The sequence below is a fragment of the Coregonus clupeaformis genome, chromosome 27, assembly GCF_020615455.1.
Source record: "Coregonus clupeaformis isolate EN_2021a chromosome 27, ASM2061545v1, whole genome shotgun sequence".
NCBI lineage: Eukaryota > Metazoa > Chordata > Actinopteri > Salmoniformes > Salmonidae > Coregonus > Coregonus clupeaformis.
Window position 1 is genome coordinate 38,301,609 of NC_059218.1, and position 21,154 is coordinate 38,322,762.

The 21,154-nt window shown below is 43.1% G+C and overlaps 1 protein-coding gene across 1 annotated transcript; it reads left to right on the plus strand.

Annotated features, from left to right (window-relative positions):
- The first annotated feature begins 9,344 nt into the window (after nt 1-9,344).
- LOC121541248 (GS homeobox 1-like) lies at nt 9,345-10,845 on the plus strand. Its single transcript, XM_041850229.2, has 2 exons — nt 9,345-9,831; nt 9,968-10,845. The coding sequence occupies exons 1-2, from the start codon at nt 9,456-9,458 to the stop codon at nt 10,318-10,320; spliced, it is 729 nt and encodes a 242-aa protein (XP_041706163.1). The 5' UTR covers nt 9,345-9,455; the 3' UTR covers nt 10,321-10,845.
- Nucleotides 10,846-21,154: the final 10,309 nt, after the last annotated feature.

Sequence of the window (21,154 nt, forward strand, 5' to 3'; positions counted from 1 at the left end):
ATGTGGTGTGTTTCTATACATTTCTGTGTTTGCGTTGGTTTATATGCATGCGTGTGTATTTGTGTACATGTGGGTTACTTTGTGTGATGATGTGTGACACACTCCAGATGAAAAGTCTCACAGCCTCTCAGATCCACACAACAGCGCCAATGAAGAATCAGTGACTTTTATTGGTGTAGAATAAAAGGATGGGATGAAAGAGTCAAAGCCTAAAAGAGAGAAAGAGGGATTCAGAGGGAGGGGCAAAGGAGTGCAGGACAAGGGCTCTATCCATCACGGCCGTGGAGGAGAGGAGACGCATTCCACCTCTCAGAGCAGGAGGATACACTCACTCAAGCCACAATGGAGGGGGAAGGCTGGGAGAGACTGGGAGGGGCGTCCATCAATACACAACCTCACCCATGGACTCTCTGTCCACACAGTCTCAATTCAGCTCGCAGTCCAATTCACTGCCCTCTGTGGGCATGACAAATGTACATTTCTGATGCCAAAAGCATTCATACCCACAACTTAGCAAAAACAAAACCACACACTGCACTAGCTCAAGGTTTAAACTCTAGGTTGTTGGTTTCAGTGTCACTCATGTCTTCTCCAGGTTTTACATTTTTTTCTCTCTTCTATTCAGTCTGTTCCTGTGTTGGTGTCATTATTTTTGGAGGACTCTCTCTCTCTCTCTCTCTCTCTCTCTCTCTCTCTCTCTCTCTCTCTCTCTCTCTCTCTCTCTCTCTGTCTGTCTGTCTGTCTGTCTGTCTGTCTGCCTGCCTGCCTGCCTGCCTGTCTGTCTGTCTGTCTGCCTGCCTGCCTGCCTGCCTGTCAGTCAGTCTGTCTGTCTGTCTGTCTGTCTGTCTCTCTCTCTGTCTCTCTCTCTCTCTCTCTCTGCTCTCGTCTCTCTCTGTCTCTCTCTGTCTCTCTCTGTCTCTCTCTGTCTCTCTCTCTCTCTCTCTCAGTCATACACACACTCTCTCTTTCTCCCCACCCCAGTCAGTCAGAGTAGGCAGTGAGGAGCAGGGGGTGGTAGGATGGTTCGGGGTGGGGGGGTTAGTGGGGATTGGAGGGCGGAGGGAGCAGGTGATGGCTTTCTGGAGTGCACCCTTTCACATCTCTCTCTTTCTCTGTCTGAGCAGCGTGAAGAGGTGGGAGAGATGAGGGGCCTCCTCCTCACGCCCCCAGTGGCTGCACCTGCCAGGGGTGAGGGCAGAGAGTGTGAACTCTGACCTTGTACCCTCCGGGCTTGCTCATTTGATGCCCATACACAGGTAATATACGTATACAAACGCACACTGTTACACACACGTTGAGTCCCTATCATCCAAACAAGCACATATTTTGTGTACACTTCACATACAACTCAGCATGCTTACTGATGTGAAATTACTAATTATCATTTGAAATGTTTGGAAATGTATACATTTTCAGAGTTGTATTTGGTGTTAAGAAATTAGGACTTGTTTGTTGTCAAGCGCTGTTTTGTCAATTACTTTTAGGTCTGTTTTGGGTTGGTTATTTTCTGTACAGATTACCTGTCTCGTGGCTGTGTGTAGTTCAGAATGTAGTGCTGAGAAGTTCCATACTTTAGAGTTCTTCTCCGTAATGTGGGGTTTGGCCCTGTACTGGTCTGTGTCATCTTGGAGGGGTTCTGTTTGGGTATTTTCCAATTCATCTTATTCGCCTGTGGTCGATCATGGTAGTGGCATCCCAAAGAGTAGGTCTCATTTATAAAAGTAATCTGTGCACCGGCTGTCATAACGATGCTGGCAGCTCTTGTTATGTTTGACAAACTGGCAACAAATGAGTATTATTCAGTGTGCGGAGGTCCGTTTGGGTTCTGTCAGGACTCAGAGCAGTGCGAAGGTCGGTGTCAGTGGACCCCTGGCCCGGGCCAGCTGAAAGCCAGTGTATTGGTTTCTATGGTAATGAAGGAGTAGTAACCCCCCACCCAGCAGCGTCCCGCCGCGTGTCGCCTCCTCAATAGAGCGCATCTGCAGAAAACTGGGGACCCTCTGAAATGGGCAGTGACCCGTCCCCAGCAGCCACAAAAAAAGCAACAAATTTTATACCCCAGAACCACAGAGCTGGGCTTTTTCTCAGCGCTTACGTCATAACTCAGAGACAAAAAGCTGGGACAGAGCCCTGCACTGTCAAATGCAGAGCGAGGGAGAGAGAGGACTGGGGTGGGGGGGGAGTGGTCACCCCGGTCATTAGGGTGGGGGGAGAAGTCAGATGCAGGAATGAATGAGAGAGAAAAAAATCAAACGAAAACGTAAACAAAAGCTGTCTCTAAAACACAATGTCGGCCATAGAGATTTGGTAAGAAAAGGGGATATTGGGTTATGAAAATGATTCAGGGGGATATTCTTACTCATGCAAATGTCCCCAAATGTCTCATTCATTACCCTGAAAGTGTCGCTCTCGCCTTGGCAACAGCTCACTAATTTCAGGACTGGGTACAGTTTTACATTTTCATCAGAATTTACACTGAATTGAGCAACTCAACCTTCACAACAGCATTTCCACACAACATGTGTTCTGCTATAGCATCACTTCAGAAATAAAATTGCCAACAAAAAATATGCTACTGCCTCTAACATAATACAGTTTTACCATTATAGTGCAAAGTAACAATGCCGCAATTCACTAAACACAGCTCATCTATTCTAAAACACTGCTTCAAAATACTTGTAAAAATACTGAATTTAAAACAATGCTAGCATTAATATTACATTTTCTCATCACAATATTTTCTCTTAAACAATAGAAAATGATACTAACTCTTAAAAGGAGAATGATGGGAGAGAGATGTGAAGGAAATAGTGAACACAACAGGGGGTGGTAAATGAACAGGATATAAGAGGTGATGGAGTCATCCAAGCAGCAATGCAATCCTGAGAGTTTAATTATACCATCCCATTATTGCAATTGAAATACTTTAGTTGGAGTAAGAAATTGAAATAAACAAGTCATTACAAATACAATAGTAATGTTGACATAAACAGTTTGCAGGCAGTGTGGTAGTTTTCCAACCCCCCCCCCCCTTCTATTCTCCCCCTCCCTCCCATGGCTCAGTCGTCAATCCCAGGGGGGATTCAATTAATTAAATTAAGTGAATACACAAGTACTGTGGGACTCTATCAAATAGCCTATGGTTTACTCATTCAAGAAAATATGAAACTAGTTAGCTAGTTCACTAAGAATACATGTTTCTTCAAAGATATTTTGAATTTCAATCTGTATCCTCAACTTCCAGCTTTCATCATAGGACGATGCTGTGTGATTGGAAATTGATTTCAGATAGCATCGCAATCTTAGAAACATGCTTGAAGTTTAACCAAATTTCACCCTCCTTCCTATACGGTCTATTCTTCTTTTCAAGCATATCTCCCCACCCCTCCCTCCCGCTTTCTCTCGCTTTCTCTCCATGAGCCAATGTAGCCAGCTCATAGAGAGCCAATGTAGCCAGCTCATAGAGAGCCAATGTAGCCAGCTCATAGAGAGACAATGTAGCCAGCTCATAGAGAGCCAATGTAGCCAGCTCATAGAGAGCCAATGTAGCCAGCTCATAGAGAGCCAATGTAGCCAGCTCATAGAGAGACAATGTAGCCAGCTCATAGAGAGACAATGTAGCCAGCTCATAGAGAGACAATGTAGCCAGCTCATAGAGAGCCAATGTAGCCAGCTCATAGAGAGACAATGTAGCCAGCTCATAGAGAGCCAATGTAGCCAGCTCATAGAGACATGAGAGAAGCTGAAAGAGGGACGATGAGAGAGCGAGATGGCTACAATGAAGGAGGGGAAGAAAATAAAGAAGGGAGGAACAGAAAAGTAAAAGGATGAAAAGGAGGGAGGAGTAGAGAGAGACACGCAGCACTCGTTTGGGTCATAACTCTGTGCACATGACTAGTTTCTGTGGGTTTCTTATGACTTTTTCTAAGGAGAGGGAAGGAAAGTGGTGGAGAAAGTGGTTTGCCATTCTTTCACATATTGTTGTTAGGGAGTGTTTGGGTGTGATAAAAGGACAGAAACAGAGAGCGGAACAAAGGCGGGGGGGGATGGGGGGGATGGGGGTACCTTGGCTGAAGGCACTGTCACTGACGTCCCCAACACTTTGAACAACTTGTCAATGGAGATGCTGAAGTGGCCGCATTCTAAGCATTCTGTCACACATTTGTGTACAAACCGTTGAAAGAGCTTGCTGACCTGCCCATCACCCTTTATTGGAGTTCAAATGCCAAGGCGCATGCATTGTGTCTGGGAGTTCATTAAATTCATTGGTTTGACCTGTTATTTTTAAAGCCGAAAAGTCTACTGAATCGGAAAAATCTGAGTCAGCCATACAAAATGGCCTGATGACCTCCATAGGGAAACAAACCCCTTTGAGCAACAAGTCAAGGCTTTCATATGGGAATGAAAGCCAAAGGGGACATTTTAAAACATATCTATACCATACCAAATGTATTCACATCAAAAGGGTATTATGTATGCAGAGTGTCGTTATCAAACGTTCATTAGCTCTATACTTCAGTACAGTTTGATGGGCATTTTGTCAAAATGCCTTAAAGGCCTAGCGCGGTCAAAAACATGATTTTCCTGTGTTTATACTGTATGTATTTCCTCACTATAGGTTGGAATAATACTGTGAAATTGTGAAAATGATGATAATGCCTTTTTAGTGTAAGAGCTGTTTGAAAAGACCACCTAATATTTCTGCCTGTTTTGGTGGGATGGAGTTTTGACCTGCCTGGTGACATCACCAGGCCGTAAATGAGTAAATAGACCAATAAGCAAGAGCGTTCCAAACCTCTCTGCCAATAACAGTTCGTTTTCAGTTTTCCCCTCCCCACTCAGACCACTTCCAGACAGTCCTAGCTAAATTCTTGCTTGAGAAATTGCTCTTTCCTACTAAGCTATTTTTATTTATTTTTGAAAATTTTGATTGAAAACAATCACAGTAAGGTACTTAATTGTTGAGATAAATACGGCTGCATTGGAGTTTTAAGTGAACATGAGTTTCCACTGTAAACTACACAGATTCTAGGCCTAGTTGTTGTATCAAAGCATCATGACCATACATATAATCTCACTGACTGTATTGAAAAGGGTCTGACCTCAGCAAGGACAAGATGCTGAATTTGTTCAATCGAATCAGCCATAGCAATGTTTACTCAGTGTCTTTGCCTTTCAATACTGTCCCCAAATACTACTTTAACATCTACTTCTGAAGGGAGTCTTCTGGGTACTAATTGGTTCCTATAGTACCCAAATTCATTCTCTGCTATTTGACCATGGGAAAAACAGCAACTCCGTAGATACTGCAATGTGGGTTTGATTGAATTGAGCACTGTTGACTATTGTTGAATACTGTTATTCTCATATATTGGCTTATGAATGCATGTATAGCAGCTTAGTGATGCATTCATTGATTGGGCATTATGAAATGGTATAACGCTGTTATGATTAGTCATAATGATATCACATGATTTCAGAAGTATTCAGGTCACCTGACTTTAGGGACATTAGCAAGTTTGGTAGGCTAATAACGACCATCAGCGCCAAAATGTGTGCTTGTCTATGTTCAAGTTAATCTTGATAACTCTTATTGCTACCAAATGGAGCAGGATACACACACACACACACACACACACACTTAAGGATTCATTAGTCCCCATGGTGTGCTGTACATATTGCACTACTCAGCTGGTAGTTGGGTTAGCAGTGTCGTCTGTTGGACTGGTGGCTCTGCTGAGCATATGAATGATAATCAGGCCTTTGTGTGCCTACCCATAGTGGTGCAGAAGGACCTGCAGTCTGTGCAGTCGCCTCAGGGGAAGATTAGGAGGGGCAGCCGGCCCTCTGTGTCACATCGACAGTCACAGCGCCCGTCCGGCTCGGCCAAACCCCACTGGGACCCTAAATCCTGTTACACTGTCAGCTAAGACCATCCCTCCTACTAGAGATGTGTGGCTGTAAAATGTGTGTACATATTAAGTGCGGGGGCGGAGTGTCTCAAAACTATGAATAATTCATACATACTATAAGAAAATGAGATATTGACTACATCCCCATGAACAGAGTGCCCTCTTTATTTTATCAAATGGGAGATCTTAAGACTGACACACAAACCCATGAAAATATCATTTTATGGTGGCACAGCAGGTGCTGGGCAATATCATCATTATCATCATGCATAAAATATATTTAACTGGAATCATGACTATTGTTTATTGGAATATTTGATTATAGTTTGGCTATTTCAGTTGTTGTTTTTTGGTTTGTGACATCACACTATTGGATACTTATTATTGGGTTGGATTAAATGTTTATCAGATTCTTATTGTATTTGTTGTTTGACTTGAGTGAGTAATCTATTTGTTGTTGTACTTGTTGTAGATGTTCACTGCTTTTGTTTCTAGTTTCACAATATGTGTCATTGCTTTGTCTTATATGAATGTTAGGCTATAACCTACTTTATGAAATGAAGACTTCATAACAGTCTCTAGAGTATCTATGAGTATGCTGTTTTGCACAGCCAGGCAGCTGCAGAGTAGCTGTTTGATTTGTTTCAGTAACAAAGTCATTATACTGGATGAGATTTCTTGCACTTCTGGCCTGCGCCTCCAGAGGGCCATGTTTTCTGAGGTCAAAGCTATTTGTCGGTCTCCAGTTGGGATTACAAATGAGGATGAGCCTCCCTAAGTAGCGACCCCCAGCACCCCTATATTCCTACCCACGGGATGACAGCTATGACCGTTATTTTGAAAACGATTCCCTTTGATAATATCTTTAAGCAATGGGCCTACTCTAAACGCCAATCAGCCAAGCAAATGTCACTGTTCTAATAGTGACCAGATAATTATATTTAACCCTCCACCTGTTGAAACAGCACCAATTCCAAACCAATTTTATTGTGCCTTGTGAGATCATACACCAACAAACTCTGAGCCTCTAATGTTCTAAATTTTTGTTGTGAAAATAAGGAAAGGCATTTAATTAATTATGTGTTACATTAACACAACATTATTAACCCATTTTGTAATTAAGGTTTAGAATACAGCATATAATTGAGAGGGGATGTGGCTGGTCAAGGGACTGGAGCGAAATTGGCCTATTAGTTAATGGAGGACGCCTGGCATACGGCGTCCAAGAGAATGAAAGGCCTAATCCCACTCTGTTGCAGATAACAGGCTCTTGTCCGCATTAATCTGTACATACAGCTTGTTTAAGGGTTTAATTGCTCCTAATTTGTGCGGTAAATACCTGCTATTATGGTGCGGCAAAGTTGCGACCAAATTATACCCTTAATGCAAGTCGAGTGGTATTTTCCGCGGAGCAGAGTCCCTGGTCATTTTACAGGAGATAAAACAAATAGGTTTGTATGCTGCATATGGGCGGGCTTGCTTCTAGACTGAAGAGCCATTATGTGAGCGGCTCGGTTCTGAACTGAAAAGCATGAGCGGTGAGCAGACAGGTAATTGTCACGCTTGTCAAGGACCACCAGTGACACCAACATTTTACTCTGCAACATCGCAGCCAGAAAGGTGTCCAGTGTGCTATGTGGTCATGCACACATGAGAAGTTGTGGATTTTTTTGGCACCTTGCAAAATGAACAGACTCTAATAATACGATTTCATTTATACACAGCCCATTGCAACATATTTCCTTAGCCTAAGAGTTAGTATTGTCATTCGTGGGAAAGATTCCATGCCCATGGGAATTAGAAAATTCTAGACATCCTGCCGTAGCGCACTTATTGCAGAAAGCACACTAGCATCCTGGGTAAAAAGCATGCATGTAAAATAAAAAATTTAAAATATGAAAAATGAGGAAGCCCCAGTAGTAGCCCAAACTGGTGACAAACGCGTATAGGCCTATTCATGTTATGGTTTTATCCAGTTATATATGTTTATAAGCATTATAACCAATTATCCATCTTATTTTCTGTCTCTTCCTCTGAGAAAGCACTGTTTGAATTTTGAAAGAATATTTACATTTGCATCATCTATGTTTTCAGAAAAAGAAGAAGTAATGTGAATAAAATAGGAAAGCTTTTTAGGGACCATTCAAAAACAAAAAATAAAATAAAGGCAATATGGCTGGGAGGAATAGAAACCACATTTCACTGTTTACTCACACATTAATGGTTCCCATCCCTTTGAAGGTGTTGTTTAGAAGACCTAAAGTGAAAGAAAATGTTTTCCTATTACTTAATTCAATCAGAGCGAGGCGGGGGCTTTCACGCGCACGCATTCGGCTTCTCTGTGACAGAGTCGCCTTTGTGTGCGTCTATCCGCCGCTGTCACACACTTTAATTCGAGTCTCTTTCTCTTGCATTGAAAACACTCCACAATGACATTCAATAAGGGCCGGCGAGTGAAAACCTGGTTATTTTTATATATTCTTTCCCGGACTCGGCGGGGGCCCGGGCACAGGAATTAATCACTGGTTTGAACCGCATTGCCTTCAGGCTGTGACTTGTCCTTTCTGTGTCTAGAAATGATACATTGGCCTCAAAATGGACAAGTACATTCACACGTTTTAAATTAAACACTTATTTGTTTGCAGATAGTCCTTACTTTAGCAGCAATCAATAATATATATATTGCCTATATTTTCAATTGTATAGACCTATAGGTCCTAATATGTCCTATAGGGATATATGTGATGTGTTCACAAATATTACGACATACTTGCAAGTTAAACATTGAAGCCTTAACGGTGCCAATTAAGGAAGGTCCTCTCCAGCCTAAATTAGAATAAAATGCAAACCTTTTCTTGTATTTCGAGACTACGAGGTTATTGTGTCCTGCATCTTTTGTGTGGCATGCAAATATGCATATATGCTTGGATTACAGAAAATATAAACGTGTACCCTATTCAACGTAAACATTGCAGAGCAAATACCACTCAACTCGCCAACTTTCACTCATGGATTGATCGAGTTAAACACATTCTCTGTTGTTAAATTATGAGGAAAGTGTAGGCCTATTGGATAAGTTCTGGTGGTGTTCCATAAATGAGTCGATTTATTGAAAACAGAAAGACCAGTAGAATAGGCTACCCCAGTACATTGCCAAAATGTTTATTTCTCAAATTATAGATATTAAAACGTAATATAATAAATAAGAGCGAAGCTAAAATGGAGAAGGGTTAGTGCCGCCTCTTGCGGCGTGGGTGGGGCTGACAAGAATAGACCACATTATGCAGTTCATTTAGTTAACAAGTGAAATAATGGGGAAGCGTGCAGTGTGAATGCCAAGAGAAAAGGCACAAAACCCTATTGAGAGCTCTTAGACGCTCACGGCGTAACCGTCACATGGCCGAACCTGGACTACAACTATTTAAAGAGCGTCAGTGTCCTTTCAGCACCACTCCGCTGTCCACCCGCGAAGCAAGCAGTTCATAACGAGACGAGGCGCTGACTGAAAAAGTTGACCAAGTACTGAGCAGCAAGTTTGCAAAGATGCCGAGGTCCTTTCTTGTGGATTCGTTGATTTTGAGGGAGGCAAATGATAAAGGGAGGGAAAACAATCCACCTTTATTTCCTTACGCTATGCACCCGTCTCACCCCCTCCATGGGCTGTCCGCAGGCTCTTGCCACTCACGGAAGGCTGGCTTGCTATGCTTCTGTCCGCTATGCATATCCCAGCTCCACCCGTCTCCACCGACCTTGCCACTCCTCAAGGCATCCTTCCCTACCTTCGGCTCCCAGTACTGCCATTCTGCACTATCGAGGCACCACGCGTCCTCCGCCGGCGTCAACCTCAACCACGGTCCGGGGATATATCAAGCAACCTATTCGGTTCCAGACCCACGACAGTTCCACTGCATCTCCATCGGTGAGTAAAACATATTGAATGCACAACTGATACTTTTACACAGAATTAGCTTTATCAGCTCAATAAACATTTACTCTGGTGTTTTATTGTGCATTTGGGATAACTTAATTAAATGTGTATTTTTTTGCTTTTACAGAAAACAACAACAGCCAACTTCAGAGCAGCAAGCGCATGCGCACAGCCTTTACCAGCACGCAACTTTTGGAGTTGGAGAGAGAGTTCACTTCCAACATGTACCTCTCCAGACTTCGGCGCATTGAGATAGCCACGTATCTAAACCTGTCAGAGAAGCAGGTCAAGATCTGGTTCCAGAACCGCAGAGTCAAACACAAGAAGGAGGGGAAGAGCGGCGCGCACAGAACCGGCTCACACAGTTGCAAGTGCTCGTCCCTGTCATCTGCACGGTGCTCGGAGGAGGAAGAGGACATGCCCATGTCTCCCTCCTCATCAGGGAAAGAGGATGATGGAGACCTGTCCGTCTCCCCCTGAATATCCCCTGAACTTCAACAGAGACAATTGGTCCTCATAGCACCTGTGGAATTCTGAATGCAGCCAAAAAGTCGACTGTTCTTATCTTGTTCAGTCACCTGTACATAGGAAGAGAAGAAAATATATAAACAGGGAATTTCCCTGGAATGTTGTATAATTGTATAAATGTTGTACGTTTTGTATGTAGTTTTTTTTCTGAAAACGGTCCATTCGTTGTTGCCAATCCAAATGGATTCTATTACAGCTAGACAGGTGAATATCGGTTTTATGATATGCCCAAATGAATAGCAACATTTGTTAGTATTATTTTTGTAAAACAATAGCTGTATTTTGTATAATGGTGATTACTGGCTTTAAGCACATTATTTGGATGGAAATGTGACGGATATGGATTGTGTGCGGGACGAAAAAATTATCCTCACAATGTCACATCACTAATAGCTTATCAAACTGTTATTATATCTTCAGTGTATTTGAAAATATTTATTTATTTAAAAATGTGAATACTTAAATAAAGAATATTTCTTAGTGACATACTCATGGCTCTGTGTCAAATGGTTTACACTTGCGCACCACTGGGAGCGCAAACATAGACACTGGGAGCGCACACACAGACACTGGATTCGCGCAGACAGAGCTGTTGCGCACTGACTTCATTCGTACTATCAACTGTACAACACGGTGTGGAAACGTTAACAGAATATTAACTTGAGACATCATTCATAAAAAGGAGAAAATAAAATGATAAACGACTCACCGTGGAGCTCAGCTGGTAGAGCATGGCGTTTGCAACGCCAGGGTTGTGGGTTCGATTCCCACGGGTGGCCAGTATGAAAAAAGTATGAAAATGTATGCACTCACTAACTGTCAGTCGCTCTGGATAAGAGCGTCTGCTAAATGACTAAAATGTAAATATGTTTTGTTCAAAATATGTTACCAACTACTTTATGGAGTGTTGGATATGGCATGGCATTTGGGTCCGTTTACTGGTGAAACTGTGCCACCTTCAGAATACGTGTTGTGTTTGTTGCAAGAAGTGATGTCCATTCCACATTTATTTGTGTGTGCATGTTCACATAGCCTATACATTAAGTCTATACATGATCCTATACATTAATTTATGAATCCAAAGGAGATGGTTTATATCAGATAGCTCATGTGCATCATTTACGCGCACGGTCTGTTTACTTTCAAGAGTGGATAGAAGAGAATAAGCTGGAAGCTAAAACGTTTTTCTGTCCAGGGAAAAAGCAATTTCCGTAGGTAATACTGAGTATTACGCACAAAGACACTTGGTAATGCATGCTTTCCCTTGCCACATAAAAATGGTGCAGCTCTAAATTTTAGATGCCCGTTTGAATCCAGTTACTGTGCAGAAGCCTGTGCGCAAGGAGTGAAAGTGTTCCAAATGTATGGTGCCCCTCTCTCAAGACAAGTGCTGTGGGGACGGTAATCTCCGTCAAGAAGTCTTAACAGCCAGACATTCATGCTTTCCCTGGGGAGAGCTCTCAAAGCCCGAGTTAGCATGCAGGGGCCCTCGGAGCTCCACACTGCGGCTCTCGCTCTTGTCATATCAGAAATCCGCTTCATCCCAATGTCCTGATCCGTCTCGTGCCAGGGAGTTAATAACCACTACGGGGTGTATTAACGAGTGAATGAAAGTGAGCAAATGAATACATTCATCACTGTGTCGGCTATTTAAATAAATAGACAAAGACAAAGGTCCATATGCTATCCATATCATTCCTGTTGATCTGTAATTCTGTTGTTAACGTCGTTGGTCTCCAAGGTTGTTTTTATTTCTGATAACTCAATTCTGAAGACAACTACAGGCTACAACTATGCCTATGTGTTAGGCTACATGTCATTCTGGAAATACATTAAAATGTACTTCAATTTAATATATTTTAATTGGAATGATTAGACCATTTTCAAATATAGCTAGCCTACACTCAAATTTAGGGACAGACAACCCAAAGCATAGGTTGTTTTGGGAAGGCTATTCTATTAGTAGCCTGTCTGTCAAAAAGCAATCATGATGAAAAAAATCACTTAATATAGAGAGAATGCATATCAAGTTAATGCATATGAAAACATTTCTCAAAGGTGCGTGGTTTGGGAGACTATGGGGTGACAACGGGACCAAGACTGTAAATAAGCCTGCCATGTAGCCTACTCGCGCAACATGCTCTCCTTGTTCATTACTGGCTTCTCAAAACTACATTCAATTTATTAAAATAGGATTTAAATGCTATTTACTTCTCTGGAAACGTATCATCAGCCCTCGGTGACAACAAAGACTCTTCTAGGACTGCACATTTACTGAATTATTCACGTTATTGTGCCTTTGGGCGAGAAGTTGCACTTGTAAACTTTGATTTAATTGTTCACTTAAACATTTTAACAAAACTCCAATATTTGCATTTGTTAAGATATGGGATTAGACCATTTTGTTAATTGCACCATAGAGACCCATTTTGCTCACTGCGTCCCCTGTAAAGCGCCCTTTATCCATTCAATAGCCCGAGGGTATGCGCCCTGGGGGAGTTTATAAGCCCGGTGCTCCAAATGCTAAATTTATTTATTCTTAATTTTGTGCTGATCAATTCATTGAAGCAAAAAGGCTACAGTGTCTTTTTAAGAGAAGAAAAGCGAATTGTTGACGTGACATTGACGGGGCTGCTGAGAGCGCTACCCGACGCTCGAGGGCCGCTTGAGTCAACAGGCGCCCATCTAGCAGACTTTCCCTTGTCTTTATTCCAACAAATTTTTCATTTACGGCTTTTCTTAGACATGTCTCTTATCTATCAGATTAAAAGAGCAGCTTGTAACAAATCAGTCTGCCCGATTTACAAGAGCATTATGCGCGGAGTCGCGGACAATGGGAGCAAGCCGTCAGTACCTGAGTCTGGTAGACGGTGCGGCGCTGCAGCTGATTCGATGGTTTGAAAATGCGCACGAAACAAAATACTTGAATCCTGAAAAAGAGCCTTTGTACGTTTCTTTAGAAATCAAGCAATTCTACATGACAAAGGACAATTAATAAGCCGTCTTTTCACGACCAGCAGCTGGTTTCCACGTCAAGGAAAGTTGGAAAAAATTCAGACTGAATGCGCGCAAAAGCCCTTTGCGCGCAGACAGCTACCCAAGGTGACCCATTTGGCACAGTTAAAATAACCAAGCCGAAGCAAAAGCGAGGGAACTGTCAAAAACATTTAAGCTGGGATATCTTGAAATTGCAAATCCCTTTATGTGGAGGGACGCTGCCGATGTGGGTTAGTCTTACAATGGAGGTGGTTAAGTTGGAGAGGCTTTGGAAACGGACACGTGGCTTCTCAATGAGCGCTCCTTTGGACTCGCGTGGCTCGCTGCGGCACTACACATTCAGATCAAGTTTAAACATTATATTTCATCAAATAAACATATAAATACTATGTAACATCATTTTCCAAACACATTTGAAGAGATTATATTTTTTAGATCTTAAACAAAACATGTTATTTAGATACAATTGTAAAGGAGAACCATAGAGGACATATTGTTTCTTTTTATCCTCAGCCTTGTAGACAATTATTATGAATCACTGGATCTATGCTAAATCTTTACCACTTTATTTCTAAAAACGGAGCTACATGTTTTCTTGCCTTTTGCACCAACAAAATATTTAGTGAATAATTTGTTGTTTTCTCCTCGAGCAATGGATCCCTTATTTGAACAATGGTGCGGTTAGATATGAAAAAAATCTTAGGCTACTGCAAAAGTTTCAATTTTGATAGGCTGTTATAACAGTTATCTAATTCCATCTTACTTTGTCCTAATATATTTAAAACCAATTACCTTTAGACATATTCAGACGTGTAGGCTATTTTTTTAAATATTTTTTTTACAAAGCCTGCTTTAGATAAAACAGCCAGTGAGGTTCATGGGAGACAAGATAAATAGTATTTCACTAGGGCTGTTATATGGTATATGGTATGTTCGTTTTTAAGCGATTTGCACCGGGCTGTGGTAATGATGGTTTCTGCGCCAGTCATTTAAGCTGTGGGAAGCCTGTTCAGATTGCAACTGTGTAATGAGATCTTTTTCCATTTCGCTAATTTCTGTTTAAAATGCCTCGTGGGTATAGGGGGCCGTTGGTTGGGGCCATCTACGAAGCCAGGGTCAGCGACTATGTTCTGATTGTGGCGAAGCACCCAGTCAGGTGATCGATCCCGACAGGGCACTAGTCATCGATCATGACCTTGTAAACTCAATTCCATTTGACCATTAGCCTGTCACTCGTCGTTTCACTTTTCCTTGGAAGTTATAGCCACAAGCCCAATAGCCTTTAACTAAGGATAGACACCCTATTTCCACAATCACAGAGAAGTGTGCATGTTTGTGTGTGTGTGTGCCTGTGTGTGTGTGAGAGAGAGAGAGTGCGCGCTCGTGACACTTGAGAAATGACATAACACTTTTCCTATTATAATATCCTAGTTATAACACTCTGTTACCATCTGGCAAGCAATATTGGAGCACCGGGTCTCGGACCAACAGGCTCTGAGACAGCTTCTACCACCAGGCCATTAGACTGCTGAACAGCCAACCCTAGCTGTCTACCTGCTCAGACCTGCGCCTAGAGACTATTTGCACCTTAAAGACTATCTGCACCTAGAGACTATTTGCACTGACTCTCCACACATCCAACCCCAGCGCTTAGGGCTCCTGGACGATTTTTTTTAAGGAACTCAGTCGGGGTCTCAACTTACTATTGAGTGTAATAATAGTAGAATAAACCAGGCGCAATTTCGAAATTTGGTTGTGCATCAGCAGTTTTTCTCTTGTTATGTTATGTTAGTCACTGACAGTCACTCGATTAGCCATGTCAGCTAACAATTTTTAGATTTGTAGTTAGTCTAGCCAGCTATCTAATCATGGCCGAATACCGGCTGGGCACGCAGGGCACGTGCCCAGGGGACCTCAAGGGGGCCCCCATTGATTTTATTAGTGATTCTCATTCAGATAACTTATTAACATGGTATAGGCTGTCATGGCAAAATGTGTAGTAATGTAGAACATTAGCTTTAAAACTGCAAAAATTTATGGCAAAATGTGCAGAATTGCAGGTTCTCTCCGCTGTCAAGAGGAAGGCCACTAAAATGTTTTGCCATGAGGTGGGGGGCCAAATCTCGCTTTGGGCCCCCAAAAGCTTAGGGCCGGCCCTGCTCTCTCTCTCTCTCTCTCTCTCTCTCTCTCTCTCTCTCTCTCTCTCTCTCTCTCTCACACACACACACACACACACAGGCTACACACACACACACACACAGTCAATGCTGGTGTTCTATTATATACTAGTTATTTAACTGTGCGACCATGACACTTTCCACTTTATATTTGTAAATAATGTTATACTTGACATAGCACATTCATAATCTATACTGTATATATTATTGCGTATATATCAGTTTATTACTTGCATACTACCTTGTAATTACTTGACTTTTGTATTTGACTTTTTTATTATAGATATTGATTATTGTACTGCAATGTTGAGGGAGCTAGCACGTATTTCAGCACTGCACCTTTTATACATTCTGTAAACTGTGTACGTGACGAATAACATTGTATTTTATTTAGTTGGCCTAACATTAAATAGTGAAATCAGTTAATGTATGTATTTATTAAATTTAATCTTCAACATGTCGTTCTACTGTTGTTCAGCGTACGGAACGAGAATCTGCAGCTATTTGAGTCTGCACCTGCAATGTCAAGGGTCGTGAAATAATGAACTGCGCTGACTTGGAACTGAGCTTTCAAGTGTTAACCTTTGTAAGCGATATAAAGAGACACGAGAACAATGCCACAGGGGTGCAAAAAGAATGTTTCACTCCCGTTTCCGCCCGCATGTACCTCGAGAGAAGGCTACGCCGAAATGTTAATTTCAGCATTTCTCTTTTTGGTAGAAATTTGCACAGCTAAACAATTCTCACTACCTCTGCTATTTAAATCTTTCTGACCTGATAAAACGCGCTTGGCTGCCGTCAAATGGGCCTGTTTCGCCTGTTCACATTTAAATATGAGAATTAGTCATGAGGCTTGACACAAGTTGCAGAAGTTGTTAAATTGTTGCCATCTTTTCACCGTGGAGAAGTGGGGTTACTGCATTCATTTTGAAATTAGCGTCGAGGTGAGAGACCTCCGATTTGCAGTCTTTTACCGGGATATCATAACAAGAAAATGATCTGGAAACGAGAACGCGCGCATGCAACCAGGGAATGATAGCTGCCACAGGAGAATAGGCTACTTTAGCTTCCCATGATCTTGTTGCAGTTACTCACTCATCAACCTTTTGTGGTTTACCTAAAATTTTCCAGCCTATGATACCTGACCTGACATATAGCCTAACACATGATAGGGATCGAATTGTGTGACATTTTTTTATTTTGTGAAATGTTGATATCCTAATCTTTCGAAGAAATGCATACGAAATCAGAGCTATAGCCCTGCTGCCGGGAGATGGCGCTATAATTCAATGACAAACGACGTAAGGAATAATAGCGCCATCTGGCGGCACCAGCAGGGCTAGAGACTGGAGAGATTAGGGAGAAATGTGGAGAAGGGGGCGATTGAATGACAAGCAACAAGCCTTTATTTAATCACAATATATGACATTTGATAATCTTCACATTCACAGTAGCCTGGACCTACGACAAATACTAATGGCAAAACACAGAAATTGCTGGATTATAACATTTACCTTTTGCCATTCCACAAACGCTGTCAGTCTCTGGGTCTCAGCTCATCGTCATTATAGGCTGTCGATATTGCTAAGAAATCGTGCTGCCCACAGACTGGATGGAGTAGGAGCGTCATCTAGTGGCGATATGGAAGTAGACTTTCTTTTAAATAAAAATGGTTTAAGGCTGAAACAAGGGAGTAAAAGTAAAAAAAAAAAAAGATATATACACTACCAGTCAAACGTTTGAACACACCTACTCATTCAAGGGTTTTTCTTTATTTTTACTATTTTTTACATTGTAGAATAATAGTGAAGACATCAAAACTATGAAAATACACATATGGAATCATGTAGTAAACAAAAAAGTGTTAAACAAATCAAAATATATTTTATATTTGAGATTCTTCAAATAGCCACCCTTTGCCTTGATGACAGCTTTGCGCACTTGGCATTCTCTGAACCAGCTTCATGAGGTAGTCACCTGGAATGCATTTCAATGATTTCCTTCTTAATGCGTTTGAGCCAATCAGTTGTGTTGTGACAAGGTAGGGGGAGTATACAGAAGATAGCCCTATTTGGTAAAATACCAAGTCTACATTATGGCAAGAACATCTCAAATAAGCAAAGAGAAACGACAGTCCGTCATTACTTTGAGACATGAAGGTCAGTCAATCCGGAAAATTTCGAGAACTTTGAAAGTTTCTTCAAGTGCAGTCGCAAAAACCATCAAGCGCTATGATGAAACTGGCTCTCATGAGGACCAACACAGGAATGGAAGACCCAGAGTTACCTCTGCTGCAGAGGATACGTTCATTAGAGTTACCAGCCTCAGAAATTGCAGCTCAAATAAATGCTTCACAGAGTTCAAGTCACAGACACATCTCAACATCAACTGTTCAGAGGGGACTGTGTGAATCAGGTCTTCATGGTCAAACTGCTTGGGCCAAGAAACATGAGCAATGGACATTAAACTGGCAGAAATGTGTCCTTTGGTCTTGAGTCCAAATTTGAGATTTTTGATTCCAACCGCCGTGTCTTTGTGAGACGTGGTGTGGGGGAACGGATGATCTCTGCATGTGTAGTTCCCACCGTAAAGCATGGAGGAGGAGGTGTTATGGTGTGGGGGTGCTTTGCTGGTGACACTGTCTGTGATTTATTTAGAATTCAAGGCACACTTAACCAGCATGGCTACCACAGCATTCTGCAGCGATACGCAATCCCATCTGGTTTGGCATTAGTGTGTCACGACACCCTCCGAAGCTGCCTCATCTCCTTGTTCGGGCAGGCTTCAGCGTTCGTCGTCACCGCCCTTCTAGCAAATGCCTCTCCTCTTTTCATCATTTGTTTTGTCATGTTTTTCACACACTCCTGGTACATATTCCCTTATCAGTCCCTGTATAATTATTCCCTCTGCTCCCCCTTGTCTTTGTGTGTTATTGTTCCATGTGGAGGTGTCGCTAGCTCGTGTTGAGCATTATGTTACTTTTATTGTCGGGATATTCACCCATGTGTTTTGTTTTCCCAGTATGCATTTAAGTCACACTGTATTTGGTTTACGCATTGCTGCGGACTGCTGTATTAGCCAAATACACCATATTCTTTGATTCACACCTCCTGTGTCTGGCTCCGTCCTACTCACCTTGTTACAGAATAACACACCCAAACAGCATGGAGTCAGCAGGAGTGGGGAATATGCCTGGAGTCATTGAGCAGGTCTGGGAGCATTCCACCATGTTAGCCAGCTTGGGCGAAGCGATGGATCGGGTTCTCCAGGCCATCCAGCGCCTGGAGAAGAGAGGATCCAACCCTGCGGGACCAGCTGAGCGACCGGATCCAGCCATCCACACACCAGCAACCAGGGGTATTCACCTGTCTCTACCGAAGGAATACGACCGGACAGCTACCCGCTGCCAGGGTTTCCTCCTGCAGCTGGACCTCTACTTCAACACCATCAGCCCTGCTCCATCGGATCGGGAGAAGGTGTCCGCCCTCTTCTCCTGCCTCTCGGGGAAAGCCCTGGAGTGGGCCAACGCAGTCTGGAGTGAAGGAGGAGACGCGTTAAACAGCTACGGAAAGTTCACTCGCCTCTTCCGTGCAGTCTTTGATCATCCCCCCGAAGGAAGAGAGGCGGGCAAGCGTCTGTTCCGTCTGAGGCAGGGGATGAGGACCGCGCAATACTTTGCCCTGGAGTTTAGAACCCTAGCGGCTGGGTCTGGGTGGAATGAGCTGTCCCTCATCGGCCATTTCTGATGCAGCCTGCGTGAGGATGTCCGAAGGGAGCTAGCCCGCCGGGATACCACTCTGACCTTCGACCAACTGGTGGACATGGCCATCCGGTTGGACAACCTGCTGGCTTCGAGAGGACGTCCTGGAAGGGGCCTGCCCGTTACACCCCGGCTCACGTTCCAATGGAGCTGGTGGTGCAGCGTTCCGGGAGAACGGAGGACGACAGATCCAGTGTCACTCTTGTGGCAGAATAGGACATTCTGCTGCACGACATCGTCAGAGTTCTTCTGGTTCTGGAGGCGGCAGGCAGGGCACTCTCGTGTCACCCCAGGTAGCACAAATCTACACTCGTTCAGAGCCCTCTGCTGCGCATTTAACCATCCATGTCATCTTCCCTGATTACACGGTAGTTCCCCAGTGTAAGGCGCTGGTAGATTCAGGCGCAGCTGGGATCTTTATGGACAGGTCTTTAGCTCTTAGTCCCTCCGCCCCTCTGAATATTGAGGGGGCCCCGGCGTACTCCGTCCGTTCCATCCTGGATTCGAGGTGTCGGGCCTTCAGTACCTCGTGGAGTGGGAGGCGTACGGTCCGAAGCAGCGGTACTGGGTCCCAGTGAAGGATGTCCTCGATCCCTCCCTGTTGCGGGATTTCCACCGTCGCCATCCGGATCGCCCTGCTCCGCGTCCTCCTGGCCGTCCCCGGGGCCGGTGTTGGAGCTGCACGTCAAGGGGGGGGGGGGTACTGTCACGACTCCTTCCGAAGCTGTCTCATCTCCTTGTTCGGGCAGGCTTCGGCGTTCATCGTCACCGGCCTTCTAGCCAATACCGTTCCTCTTTTCATCATTACATTTGTTTTGTCATGTTTTTCACACACACCTGGTACATATCCCCTCATCAGTCTCTGTATAATTATTCCCTCTGCTCCCCCATGTATTTGTGTGTTATTGTTCCATGTGGAGGTGTCGCTAGCTCGTGTTGAGCATTATGTTACTTTTATCGCCGGGATATTCACCCTTGTGATTTGTTTTCCCAGTACGCATTTAAGTCACACTGTATTTGGTTTACGCATTGCTGCGGACTGCTGTATTAGCCAAATACACCATATTCTTTGATTCACACCTCCTGCGCCTGGCTCCGTCCTACTCACCTTGTTACATAGTGGGACTATCATTTGTTTTTCAAGAGGACAATGACCCAACACACCTCCAGGCTGTGTAAGGGCTATTTTACCAAGAAGGAGAGTGATGGAGTGCTGAATCAGATGACCTGGCCTCCACAATCCCCTGACCTCAACCCAATTGAGATGGTTTCGGATGAGTCAGAAGGCAGAGTGAAGGAAAAGCAGCCAACAAGTGCTAAGCATATGTGGGAACTCCTTCAAGACTGTTGGAAAAGCATTCCAGTTGAAGCTGGTTGAGAGAATGCCAAGAGTGTGCAAAGCTGTCATCAAGGCAAAGGGTGGCTATTTGAAGAATCTCAAATATAACATATATTTTGATTTGTTTAACACTTTTTTTGGTTACTACATGAGTCCATATGTGTTATTTCATAGTTTTGATGTCTTCACTATTATTCTACAATGTAGAACATTTTAAAAATAAAGAAAAATCCTTGAATGAGTAGGTGTGTCCAAACTTTTGACTGGCACTGTATATACACTACCGTTCAAAAGTTTGGGGTCACTTAGAAATGTCCTTGTTTTCAAAAGAAAAGCAATTTTTTTGTCCATAAAAATAACATCAAATTGATCAGAAATACAGTGTAGACATTGTTAATGTTGTAAATGTCTATTGTAGCTGGAAACGGCTGATCTTTAATGGAATATCTACATAGGCGTACAGAGGCCCATTATCAGCAACCATCAGTCCTGTGTTCCAATGGCACGTTATTT